This window comes from Manacus candei, unplaced genomic scaffold, assembly GCF_025592945.1.
Source record: "Manacus candei isolate 608988 ecotype Guabito, Panama unplaced genomic scaffold, ASM2559294v1 h1tg000063l, whole genome shotgun sequence".
In the NCBI taxonomy this organism is placed as follows: Eukaryota; Metazoa; Chordata; class Aves; order Passeriformes; family Pipridae; genus Manacus; species Manacus candei.
The window spans coordinates 1,460,874-1,473,542 of record NW_026138111.1 but is presented as its reverse complement, the minus strand read 5'-3'; the positions used below and the strand labels follow the sequence as shown (position 1 = coordinate 1,473,542).

The following is a 12,669-nucleotide window of genomic DNA, read 5'->3' as shown; positions in this document are numbered from 1 at the left end:
TGTGCTGATCCAGTTATATCAGCAAAATTCCAGTGCTATTTCCGTGTGAAAAGAAACAATGGAACATGGGCCAAACTATATAAAATAAATATTTTAAAATTGGAAATGTGTTGTCATATTGAAGCAGAAGAGAAAACCCCATAAAATACATCCTTTGGGGACATTAGTGCTATAGGGTTGATGTTTTTTCCTATGAGTTTGTGAGTTTGGAATAAGCCATAAGATTTCTCCCTGCTGGAGGAAAATACCTTGTTAAGTAGAGACAAGTGGGTAGAAATCCATCCATGCAGACTTTGACAGTCCTTCTTCAGACATGCTGTTCCATGAGATTTTACTAGGAGAGCTGATGGAAGAAATTTTAATTCTTTCACCACTCTCTGCTTTACATTTCTGCAATTTTGGAGCACAACCTAACCTCAAATAAACATTTTAGTGAAACTTATGTTGATTAAAACAGTAGGTCCTTACGTTACTGCACGCTGTCCCCAAGTTCACAGGAGCTCTGTAGAACAAGGAGAAAATAGGATTTCGATATCAGTTGTATGTAGAGAATAAAGGATGTTGAGATGTGCCATTCCTGAGCCTTCACTGTCTGCTCAGCTGTGACAATCCCTGTGTGGCCTCCTCCTCCCATCCAGCCACTGACAGTCACGTCCTGCACCGCTTCCCTGAATGGGTCTTCAGCTTCCCCACCTCATCATAGCCCCCCATGTCTTTATAACTTCTGTGTTTCCCGTGATTTTCCCAGCAATTCTCTTTGTTTATACACAGTCACATCAGAAACTCTCTGGATTTATCATCCTCAAAATATGTGATGTCATTGTGGTAACTGCAAACATCAGATCTGACTTAGTCAAGGGTCACCCAGAGGTACTGTTCTGTGAGCAGTTGACAGTGTAGGACAACTGTGTAATCAGAGACCAAATTCCTTGCAATACTGACGTGCAAGCTTCTCAGATGTTCTCTTGGTTCTTCTCCCACATTTTTATCCTCACCATGGTTTATCTCCACCTTATTTCCTAGCTCAGTCACAGTTTCCTTGACTTCAATATTCAACCACTACATTGCCCATTACCCTTCCTACCATCCCTTCCAGCACCAGGCTCTCCTCTGCCTTTTTATTCTCATTTCTTCAGCAGACAGTGTGCATTGCATTAGTCTCTAACCGCTGCATACTATTATCACTCTTGTACTATTGGAATTAATTTTCCTATTCAAAGAAAAGAGGCTTTCTTTGAAGCAGACCTCACTTCATTTATTCCAGTTTCATCAACACCACTAATGTAAACAAAGGACTCTTTCAGAAAGAATTAGTGAATTTATTTAGATGCAAATATCAAATTAATATATATGCAAAACAGCAAGGTAGATTGACATAAATGAGGTTTTGTGGTCTGTTTCTAGCCCTAAACATTACTGTACTGAAATGCTGTAGCGAATGATGTGACATATCAAGTAAAGAAAGATAAAACCCCAGGGCAACTTCATAGATTTATTACAGGCCATCTTCTTAATAAGTATGTTCACTGGAGGTGATATCAGACTTCATAATATCTAGTAAAAAGGATATACATGAAGATGTGAAAGTACCAAGATATCTCAGAAATCATATTCACTGTGGCTGTCCACCCTCGTATGTGCATTAGTAAATTCTAATAGAGTTAATGGGATTTGTGCAGTGAAAGAAAAGTGGGTTTTTGTATTTTGAAGATAATTAGAGTATGATAAAGGGTAGTGTTAAGAGATGGCAATGCCAAACAAGCAGGCATATGTATAATGTAAATGGAATGAGAAATTATGCCATAGGGAAAGACACTAAAGAAAGTAAAAAATTGCTCAAAAAGCTTTGTGTTCAGAAAATAATATATATTTTAGGAAGTGAGAAAGATCTTTGACACTTGATGTGAGCTTTAAATTTTATGAGAATTACATTGAAGAAAGGAGACATAAAAATTATCATATAGTTAATCCAGAACAAAGAGGAAAATAACCAAAACTTGCATAAGGAAAGACAGTAAAGGTAGATGTCTTATAAATACTTCTAAGGACAATTAAGGATCATAAGGACTGATGATATTCCTGCCAGTAATAGTATATTTATTTATCCATGTGTTTAACTTGTTGATCTAATAGCAAAATAAATGGAAAATAAGGTAAACTTAGTATTGTGCATATTGATTCATATTTACTCCTGGCTTGAGTAGAACAAAAATTGTACATTAATAAACAGTATCATAATTAAAATGGAGCTGGCAAGACATCAAACCTGGCTGCATTGTTCTGTAGAACAGTGATGCTGCTGGGAGGAACAGCTTGTGGTGCACAAGCCCTGCCTGCCTTTGCTGCACCAAGTAGGATTCTGATGGGTAAGGAGGCCATTCCTCTGATACACTGTGTAACTTTGGACCAGTAGCACCATTCTTTGGAATAAGGACCACACTGGGAGATTTGTGAGTGTGTATGTTTAGTTCTGACTGACTAGCAGAGTATCTCAAAACAGAGAGAGGGAACCCTGAGAGATGGAAAAGATGAAGGAAGCTGTCCCCTCCTAGTGCAATATCATTCCCTTCTCCATAATTCCCAGAATTTTATAGAATTTCATACTCAATGCCACAAATTATAGGACTGGGTTTCTTTTCTTACGAAACCTCTCCACAGCCTGACAGATGTCTCCACACTGAAAGCAGATCCTGAGAATTGGCCCAGACTCTCTTTTATTGGGAACTTTTGCCTGAATGTTTTGGAAGACCTTTCAGGTGTGTTTTGTACCTTTTAAAATTTAAGAACACTCTGAAAAACAAGTGCAAAACAGATTACAGGCTCTCTGGCTTGATCAGAGCAGTATTTTACAGAGCAGAAGACTGTAGTTTAGAGCTGGTATATTGTTCCTTGGTTTACGTGTCAGCAAGAATAATGCAGCCCTTGGGCAACACACTGACTCTCCCTAGGGAATGTTCAGCCTCTATCATTCTATAGCAACTTTTTCTGCAAGTAGAGAGAAAGTGTTAGAGAGAATCTAAATAAAAGCATAAATTTCCTTTTTCATCTTCATCTGGCTGCTAATGACAAGGAGATTAGACTTTTTCATAATCTGAAAACCAGAAGATACCTCCCACCACACCTCATTTGTCATGAATTGATGAGCAACAGCTGATGGCCACTGGCTGTTGAACTCTGAGCATGGTGTTTGTCTGGGAGCATTTGAGCATCTGTGTTACTGTAGTTCACTTTTCCCTTATATTGAAGAAACTACAAAGTTCAGGATTCTGAAAAAAAAAAAAGGTCTATTTTCTACTGAGTTTTAAAAATATTTTCTTATGCTGCATTTTTTACCTGTCTCTATATACAGTCTTGACCCCCCAGATCTGTGGAATGTGGGTGTCAATAGTACAAATGGATATTGCTGGGACATGTGTTTAATTTGCATTATGCTTGCTCTTTTTATCTGAATGGAGACTGGTTTTACCTAACAATTAACTATTACCATGTTTAATGATTTTTGATCTTCTTTTTCCACTGAGAACAGGAACACCACCAAACCTTTTTTCCCTCCTCACATTCCAGTTTCTCTATCTGAAGATGACATTCCCTTCCTATTTCTTTCATATTTCCCTCCCTGCCAGTTTAACCAAAAAGGGGCATATCTAAACTGGCTTAACCTTTCAGCGGCCTTACTTCATCCACAGAAAAATTTAACCTTTTACTCCAAAAGATGCCTTCATTCTCCCTCATCTCATTGACACAGAACCCCACAATGTCCCCATTGACTTTTGAATTCCTCAGCACTTTCCTCAAGATTCTCACGCTTCCAGTTTGACTGTGCCCTTTCTCTCCCTGAATCACTCTGTATTATACACTGTCATGTCTGCTTTTCCTTACCAAAGGAATTGCCTTGTCTTACAAGCACCCTACATTTCCTTACGTTTTGCTCATGCCTCTTCGATTGTGACCTCAGTTAAGCTGTGCTTCCATTCTTTGCTCAGTACAATTCATCTCTTGTAAAGCTCTGTATAAACCCAGGGTGCTAGTTAAAAGTCAAATAACAAATTCATTTACTTTACTTTTTAAAAAGGTACAACTTCTCATTCAAGCTAAGATGCATTTTGGAGCCATACAAATACTGATTCTAAATTTAAAGTCATCCAACCGTGTGCCTAAGGAACATCTAAGAAAGTGAATCATGATTTAAAGGGTGAACTGAGGTGGTCTTTCTTTTTCCCTCTCAGTTTGAAGTATTGTATAATTCCTTTTAAATTATAAATTTATATCTTTACACTGTATAGCTACGCTACACCATATAATTTCTTTTAGCTTTGTCATATTGTCTGAGGAAACTCCATTTGACTTTAGCCACAATGTATGGCCTATGGAAAAATCCATATTACTTTAAAGTAAGTCATTCTATATATTGATTAAAAAGGCAGATCTGAAAATATTTTAAAACTACTACAATTGGGTTTGGTTTATTTTCTGAATCTCAGTTATTTTGGGGGCCCTTAAATACAACACTTCAAGATTCACATAGTGCTGTTTTGCAATGAAATCTAAAATTTAATATAGAAATTATTTATAGAGAGATTAAAGTCTAGGTTTATCATTCATTAAATGGTACCTTCACAGTATTTTTTTCATATTCAGCTCTGGAATTTAAATCAAAAATCAGATGATGGACTACCTGAGGCAAAAATACTTGGACTTCTTAGATCCTGTAAAGACTTAGGAAGCCTTAACCCCTCCTCAACATAAAGTCTGTATTTGTAAGAACAACCTTTTGTCCAACATTAAGTGTTTGCTTAATTCTACCTTTAGTTTTTTAAATGATTGATTAGTAGGACTAGTAGGCACCTGCACAATTGCCTTCATTTCAGTCAGTTGGTGTAAGCAGCTTTGTTTTGCAATGCCAAGAAACCTGGGATGAATGCTAGTCCAGTCATTCATTTTCATTTTGAGATCTGATCTACTCTTATTTAAGTCAGCTTTCAGTTGAGTTACTTTCAAAGACTAATGAAATTTGCTTGGGCAATTAATGAGTCTGCCCATGGTATGACCTGATATGACCATCCTCCTCACGGATGGGCACTTGCAGGATGGTTCCCAGCCACACCTGTGTTTGCAGTCGATCATCCCTTAGTACTGTTCTGGAACTAATGGAAAGGAGTAATGCAGAAAATCAAAGACAGAAGTCTTCTATTAAGCCTAGCCTCTTACAACAACTAGAGTATTACAAATCCCATGCCATAATGTACTTCTTTTCTTGCAGGCAAAATCCAGAACAGTTTCCATTGCTCAATCTGGGAGATAATTTATTTAATCCAGTTTAATATGTTTCTTTTGTGCAAGCATTTTTCAAAAGGTTTCTATCAAAATTTACTCTTTCCCATGGAGAAAAACAACACCTGGCACTACAAGGGACAAATGCAGTCTTCTCCACTGTAGGATTCACCAGTGCAGTCCAGCATTATTCTGGAGGCAGTGCCAACCATAACATGCAATAGGAGTTGTATTCCTCCAGATTTTGAACCATCGGCCATTGCTAGAGTCATTATTAGCAGTACTTCTAGGGAAGGCCAGGCAACATGGGTAAATTTCTTGTATAAAAAGTGAAGAAAATTAGCCACATAAAGGAAAAAAAATTCATATTTCTGTCAGTGTATGATTTCTGTTCAACAACAGACTCTTAAGAAGGTCTTTGTTCTTGGCTGCAGTAAAGCTTTCAGTGTTTCTGTGGTTGTTTTCAGTGCTACGTATGTATATATACACATATATACATATGTACATATATGCATGAGATTAGTGTGTGTTTATATATATTTTTTATGGTTAGTAGATGGAGTAAAACATGTCAGTCTTCCAGTTAGTAAGTTAGTTAAATCAAAGTTTTCTGTAACATGTAAATGGATGTTTGCCATCCTTTTCTGGTCTGCAGATTCCTCAGTTGTTGATTGCTCAGTCTTCTTAATCCCCTACTTCCCCATGAAATGTTGCAATTTCATTACAGAATGTCATGCCTCCTTGCAAACCCAGTATTTAAGGAGTAAGCAGGAAGGGAGAAACAAAATTCTTGAGATTTGTGTTGGACTTTCTATTCAAATGACTATGTGTGAGAGCTCTACACAGATTGCTGCATTCATTTTTATGTTTATTTTTAATTTGTCAGATGTTATGACAGAAATTGCAGTACTGCAGTAATTTTTTGCAAATATGCTGAAGAAATCAGGAGTACTGGTACAATTTAGGTCAGTGCCCAATAAGAAATAGAATCATCAGAAGAATCCTGGCTTCAAAAATTCTCTTTTTTGGGGTTTTATTTTAACCAAAGTCCAAAATTAAGCTAGAAATATAAATCCATGGGTGAGGTACTGAGAGGCAAAAGAAGTAGCTGCTTCCCAGGAGCTTAATTACTCCCTTTGCCTCCATTAAAGAGGTGTGATTTTGGATTTAAGGTCAGGCAAGGCTATGGATGTAGCAGGTACCATGGAGTATCCAGCACACTGTGTAGCCAGCTTCTAGACTTCTCCATACATTTGTAGGTAGCTTCTGCCCTTTCAGATAACATTCTGGTTTAATTTCTGTAATGTTACACCAAGACTCCTGTTGCAAAGTGTTAGTATAAAACAACTTAATAAAGTTTTGTCATTTCACACACACGTACCACCCATGCAGTGTGTCATTACAATATTCTACTGTGTCTTGGAAGGCAAGAACCTACTGAGGAGTTGATCAGCAATGCCTGTAAAAACATGCTTTGATATAAGTGTTTGATTCAGTGATTTGCAGAGTCAAACTGATATTTATTGCACTAGGAATATTAGGATTATTTCACCCAAACATATACCCAGTAAGATGTTGTTCAGTGCAGTATAAATGATCAAAGTGTGGCGTTTTTTGCTCACTTGGACTATTTATTGTATTCAACCTAATTCCTGCTCTCTTTGTTGATCAATGAATTACTGAATCTTAATCCAATCTTAATCCTAGAATCATAATTCTAGGCTACTAGTGATCTTTCTTTCCTTGCTGTACAATCAGTGCTTACTCTCATTTATTGTGATGTGTATTTTAGTTAAGAGAATAATACTTTATCTTTCTTATTATATTTTTGTTACTTTTGGGGTTTATCACATTTTTCATAGTTAAACTCTCAGGATAGTTGACTATGAATGCACTGTACAATTTGTTTTAAGAATAATCAATTTTTAATGCTGCAATTAAGCTCTGATCATAGAAGATACTCATGTGTTGTGTGTCTTTGTTTTCTGCAGCTCCAACAGAAGCTCCCTTACATCCACACCTAGGTAGGTGATTTGTCATTCTCATTACTAAAACTCAGAATCACTAACTATTATAATAAAAAATCTGTAAGGTCATATGAAACTAGGTCTGGGGAATTCAAATAAAAATGAGATTCATACAAAATGAATTGAATCATGTCTCTTTCTGATTAGTTGTTTCTTCATTGTGGTTTTTATTGCTGTATTATTTATTGCCTTTGAATCCTTGCAGTGTGAGTATGTCATGCTGCAGAGCTTTTCTTCATAGCTGTGTGTTAGAGCATCTGTTTGCATGAGAACCTGGACTGGAGCATCTCTCCTATGAGGACAGGCTGAGCTGGGATTGTTCAGCCTGGAAAAGAGAAGGCTCCGGGGAGACATTAGAGCACCTTTCTGTACTTAAAGGGAACCTACAAGAGAGATGGAGAGGAATTTTTTGCAAGGGGATGTAGTAATAGAACAAGGGGAAATGGCTGTAAACTGAAAGAGGATAGATTTATAACAGATATTAGGAAGAAATTCTTTACTGTGAGGATAGTGAGACCCCGGAACAGGTTGACCATAGAAGTTGTGGATGCCCCATCCCTGGGAGGGTTCAAGGCCAGGTTGGATGTGACTTTGAATAACCTGGTCTAGTGAAACATGTCCCTGTTCTTGGCAGGGCGGTTGGAACTAGATGATCTCTAAGGTCCCTTTCAAACCAAACCATTCTAGGATTCTATGACCCATAGCCCTGAGCGTGGGACAGCACCTCACACCAGTGCTGGGTTACTGGGAGGAAGATTTTTTTGCTAGTGCACCTCCAAGGTGTACCCAGGAGCAGCACGCTGCAGCACACTGCCCTGCACCCACCAGCCTATGTGCTGCAATTTGATTAGTCCGGGACAGATTCTGACATCCTTGCTCAGTTTCAATAGAAAGTGATACTTCAGTCATTTAATGAAAGTGTTTGTAGAGAAGGATCTGTGTAATACAAACACAGGTGCCAGAGTTTGGGGATGTGGAGTGGTTTTGTTGGTCATCATATGTAAATCAGACAGTAAATCCAGGTGGGAAATTGGAGTCTAAAGTTTGCGGACCGATGGTTAGAAATATTTGCATTACATAACTCACAGTTTATGTTCCTTAAATGAGTTGACCTTTACTGTCAACTCCACTGATAGCAGCAGAGAAATTCCAGTGAGCTCATGATTTTTGCTTATGAGTTGTCAGAATGAATCCCCTGACTGTAAGAACTATAATACACTCACTAAAACTTCTCATCCCTTCTTGTGCCCACGTTTACAAAATCTGAATTCAGAAGGATTTTTTTCTGAACATTCAGAAAACTAACAATTTGGAACAAAAGGTTTTAAAAGATTTAGCGTGTGCTTGATGATTTCATCTTTTTATAACCATCACACTTTGGTAATGGGAACACTTCTTTTTTGTGGTACTACCATTCAAAGTAAATAAAAAACCTGTAACTAGGAAGCCCTAGCTTTTGTAGCTAGCATATCTTAAAAAGCTCATTTCCTCATTTTACTATACATAACTAGCTCTAAGAAAGGGAACATTTAGAAAGCACTGGGTGATAACACTGGATTTTTTTTCCTACATTGCTTTCTTTTCTTTGCAGCTGAACTGCACAGTGACAGCATTATCTTACGAGATGACTTTGACTCTGACCATGAGCAAGAATTGAATCCTACCATGTGGTGAGTTTCAGACTTCTGCTTTCCCTTAAATGCATTTGAGCAAATGAAAACATTTTGGTTATTATAGTCAGGACCTAAATATATCGGTTTATTGATTAATTGAGTAATTGATTAATGAGTGAGTGAGAAATTCTAAGCCTCCTAAAGTGAGGGACAAATTCTCATGGATTTCAAATTTTTAATTAATCCAAAAATAGAAGGAGCATATCTGAGCTCAGCGAATATTTTTGAATGAAGATTTTTGTTTCTTGAAAATTTAGATGTCTGTTGGTGGAGCCTGTAGGAGTGACACCCCCAGTGCTACCTTAGCTCAGGACTGGAAACAGTCACAGACTGTTAGCTTTTAGTCAAAAGGAATGTTCTTTTAGCAAAGATAACTCTTAGAACAGACCTCTCAATCTTAAATATTAATAATTTTACCACCACCTTGGTCACAGAGATAGGGTACCATTCATATTATAAGTACAAGGTCACAGAAGAGGGAGTTGTATGTCTCTAACAGTACAAAACTGATTCTGTTCTGGATAGTGAATATATCTACAGGTCGTATTATACTCAGATAAAGACATCTCTTGGACTTAACATGAAGTTTTGAAGGTTGGAGCCTACTTTTTTATATGAGATCATTACTGAGTTTTCTATTCCTTCTGATCCTATTTCATAAGTATAACTAATTTTATTAATTTAATTCATACAAGACATAGAAATATTTGAGTGGGTTAGTTTATCTTGTTTAAATAAATTCTTGATGGGCATTTTAGCAGTTACCTGCATTTGTTAGTTAAGAATACATATGTTCTGTGAAATCTGACTTCATTTTCCTTTTTATTAAGGCCTGTCACAGCTTTCCATCTGTTCAGGTCTTTCACAGTTTAACCATCTCATGTAAAAATGCTGTGTTTTATGGAATTTTATGGATATTTTTATTTTGCACACACTGATTCTAATAACTTTTAATTTGTGTCTACAATTTTTGCTCCTTTTGTTCCTTTTGTATCAACTCTTTAAAAATGTTTTTCTGGACAGAGGCATTAAGGGTCTGCAATACTATACCATGAAAAACCCTCTTTCTTTATGGGTATGAATAGATCAAGGACTCTTAATGGGTTACAGAATAGCTGCCAAGGTAGATAGCTTTAGCAGCAGTGTGTTAAATGGACTTGAGTGGAAAAAAATGAGAAGAGACATTATTTCCCCACAGATGTCTCATAACTCACAGAGGACTTGTCTGTTGGGAGCCTCCATAATTTATTTATCCATTGCTCTCAACTTTAAATTCATCCTTGCTTTATGGAAGTCTCAACAGAGAAATTTCAGACTAAAAGAACCCCCAGACTTCTGCTCCTTTTGTCCCCAGTATTTTGATTTGATCCCTCTGGAATAAACTTTCCCCACCTTGATTAGTGAGTCAGAGCAGAAAGGTGGGTGCTGTGAGAGAGAGTCCCAGAACTCACTGCAATCCTGAGACAGGTTTTCCTGTAATAATAGCAGAAAACCAGCATTTTCAGCAATGTTAAATACAAGTTGAGCACAAATAAAAGAAATCTGTAATGAGGTACCATGAGCTTTTCAGCATAAAGGGTTCGTACAGTAGCTCTGCCTCCAGTGAGGACCTGCTTGGTGGCAGAAAGCCCGTTCTCATTTGATTGTCTAGTGGGAGTTAAATCAGGAATTATTAACAGTTGTCGCCATCCATCCTAAAATTGCATTTTTTCCCCTGGCAGCTGCTAAAATCCCATCTTTACCACAGACAATTGTGGTAAGTGCTGGAGCACTGTTTCCAGCCCTGCTTGGTCCTGGCCTGCCATGATTGGAGTGCGCGGCAGCAGCTGCCTCGTGTGCACAGATACCCCACGGGGGCCGTGCCACCAGGGGCCACTTAGACTAAGCCACTCCAATAATTTCTGAAACCATTATTTGTGTAAAGATGAAAAGAGAAGTATTTGTATTTTCCTATGATCTTTTCAGTTCACAAATCCTACATAACACTGTTTTGGAAATGATTAATATTTTCCTGCTCCTCCTGATCCCCCGTCTGGCATGTGCAGCTCTGGCAGACATGTACCATCCAAGTGCACGAGCAAAGCATTTTAGTGCTTCTGTGTGTGTCTGATTTTATGAGTCCCAACAGAGCCTGTGTGTCACTCCGTTGCTGGGAGAGGCCTCACATCAAATAACTATTTTACACAAGGGCACTGTATGATTTCCAGAGTGACTGCCTGGTTTTTATGGAATTCTGCTCTTTCAAATACATTAAAAGACACATCTTTCCCAGCAACCATCTGTTTCTTTGGAGGCTCAGGAACAGGGAAGGAGTGTGTATGAGTGTTTCTGGAGCTGTAGAGGGAAGAGAATGGGAAGGTTGGGATGGGGTTCTTCATAAACAGAAAAATCACAGCGCCTGGGAATGAATTCCTGACCTAAATCAAAGTTTGGTGACTGAAAGAAAGAAGGAGAATCTGCTAAAGTGGGAAAGGGACAGGAAGAAGTGGAGGCAGGAGAAAACACATAAGGAGAAGGAAGGAGGAAGATTTCTGTGCTGAGAATGCAGTATGCCTCATGGGAGCATGCCTTATCTTTCTCATTTTCTGGGGATTCAACCACTATGAGGATTTTCTTGTGTGGTTTGTCCAACTAATTTTTATATTATTTCCTCCCAGTGTGCAATCATGTCAGACTATGATTAATTTCAAAGTCCCCAACCCATAAGCAGAAGTCTGCTTACTTAAGCAAAGATTTTCTCACTTCTTGGGTCTTACTTGCCATTAGATTTACAAAGATCTCTTGTTTTGTGAAACAAATACCCTTCACACATTCATAAATGTTCAATTTATTTTATGTCTGACATGTTAGCTATGGAAGTTAAGGTAGGTAAGTGATTCCCAATCCATGGTAAATGTAGCACCAATGTTGATGCTCAGTGGGTCACTGCTGACTTGTGGAAGTAATTAAACAGTAATGTTTAGTGCATTTTTCAATGAGTAGTCCAATAGTACAGGTGAGTGGTGGTCCATGAGACTTGCTGGAAACTGACAGGACAGTGTTTGATCAGAAAGCTCAGAAACTATGGAAGTAATGGATTTCCTCTGTAGGGAAAGGGAATCTGTACCATGTACCACTTGCCAGGGAAGGATCAGGGAATGGCTGGATGAGAAGAGGTCCAGTATGAGTGGTATCAGGAAGACTGTCTAGGTCATTGAGAACCTGTTCCTGTGACCATCTTGCCTCCATGTAGCCTCATAAAACTGCAGTGGAGAGTATAAAAAAGGTGCTATATAAGAGCTAAACTAGATCAAAAAAGATCAAATCTAGAATAAATACTGTTTAACCCTATGATAAATAATTTAATGTGAAAAAAGTTGCATAAATTAGTACAGAGTAGATGCTGACATTAATGTATGTTTCGGTATAAACAGTTTTAATAGTAGTACTGTAGAAAACAGGGGATTCAGTACATTTAAAAGAAAAAGAACCTGTACAGAAGCTTGTTGCTAGCTAAACTCTCCTTCCCAACTCGATGTCATGTTTCATCTCAAAGCCTATCAGCATGCCAAACAGCAATCACTTACAGAAGACACACTTGTCAAAGATGACATAAAGAATAGCTGAACATGTAAAATCAATCAATAAGAAACAGAGATTCTCTTGGTCATCACTTCTTCATGGTATATGAGAAATGTACAGGTACAGTGATATTTCCA

The 12,669-nt window shown here is 37.8% G+C and overlaps 1 protein-coding gene across 2 annotated transcripts in view; it reads left to right on the top strand.

Annotated features, from left to right (window-relative positions):
• RELN (reelin) overlaps positions 1–12,669 on the top strand; it is a 279,445-nt gene that overhangs the window by 116,906 nt on the left and 149,870 nt on the right. For both annotated transcript variants that reach the window (XM_051805023.1, XM_051805024.1), the window contains exons 5-6: positions 7,263–7,295; positions 8,890–8,968. In XM_051805023.1, the coding sequence (XP_051660983.1) occupies positions 7,263–7,295; positions 8,890–8,968 (112 nt within the window). The remainder of the gene's footprint in view (positions 1–7,262; positions 7,296–8,889; positions 8,969–12,669) is intronic.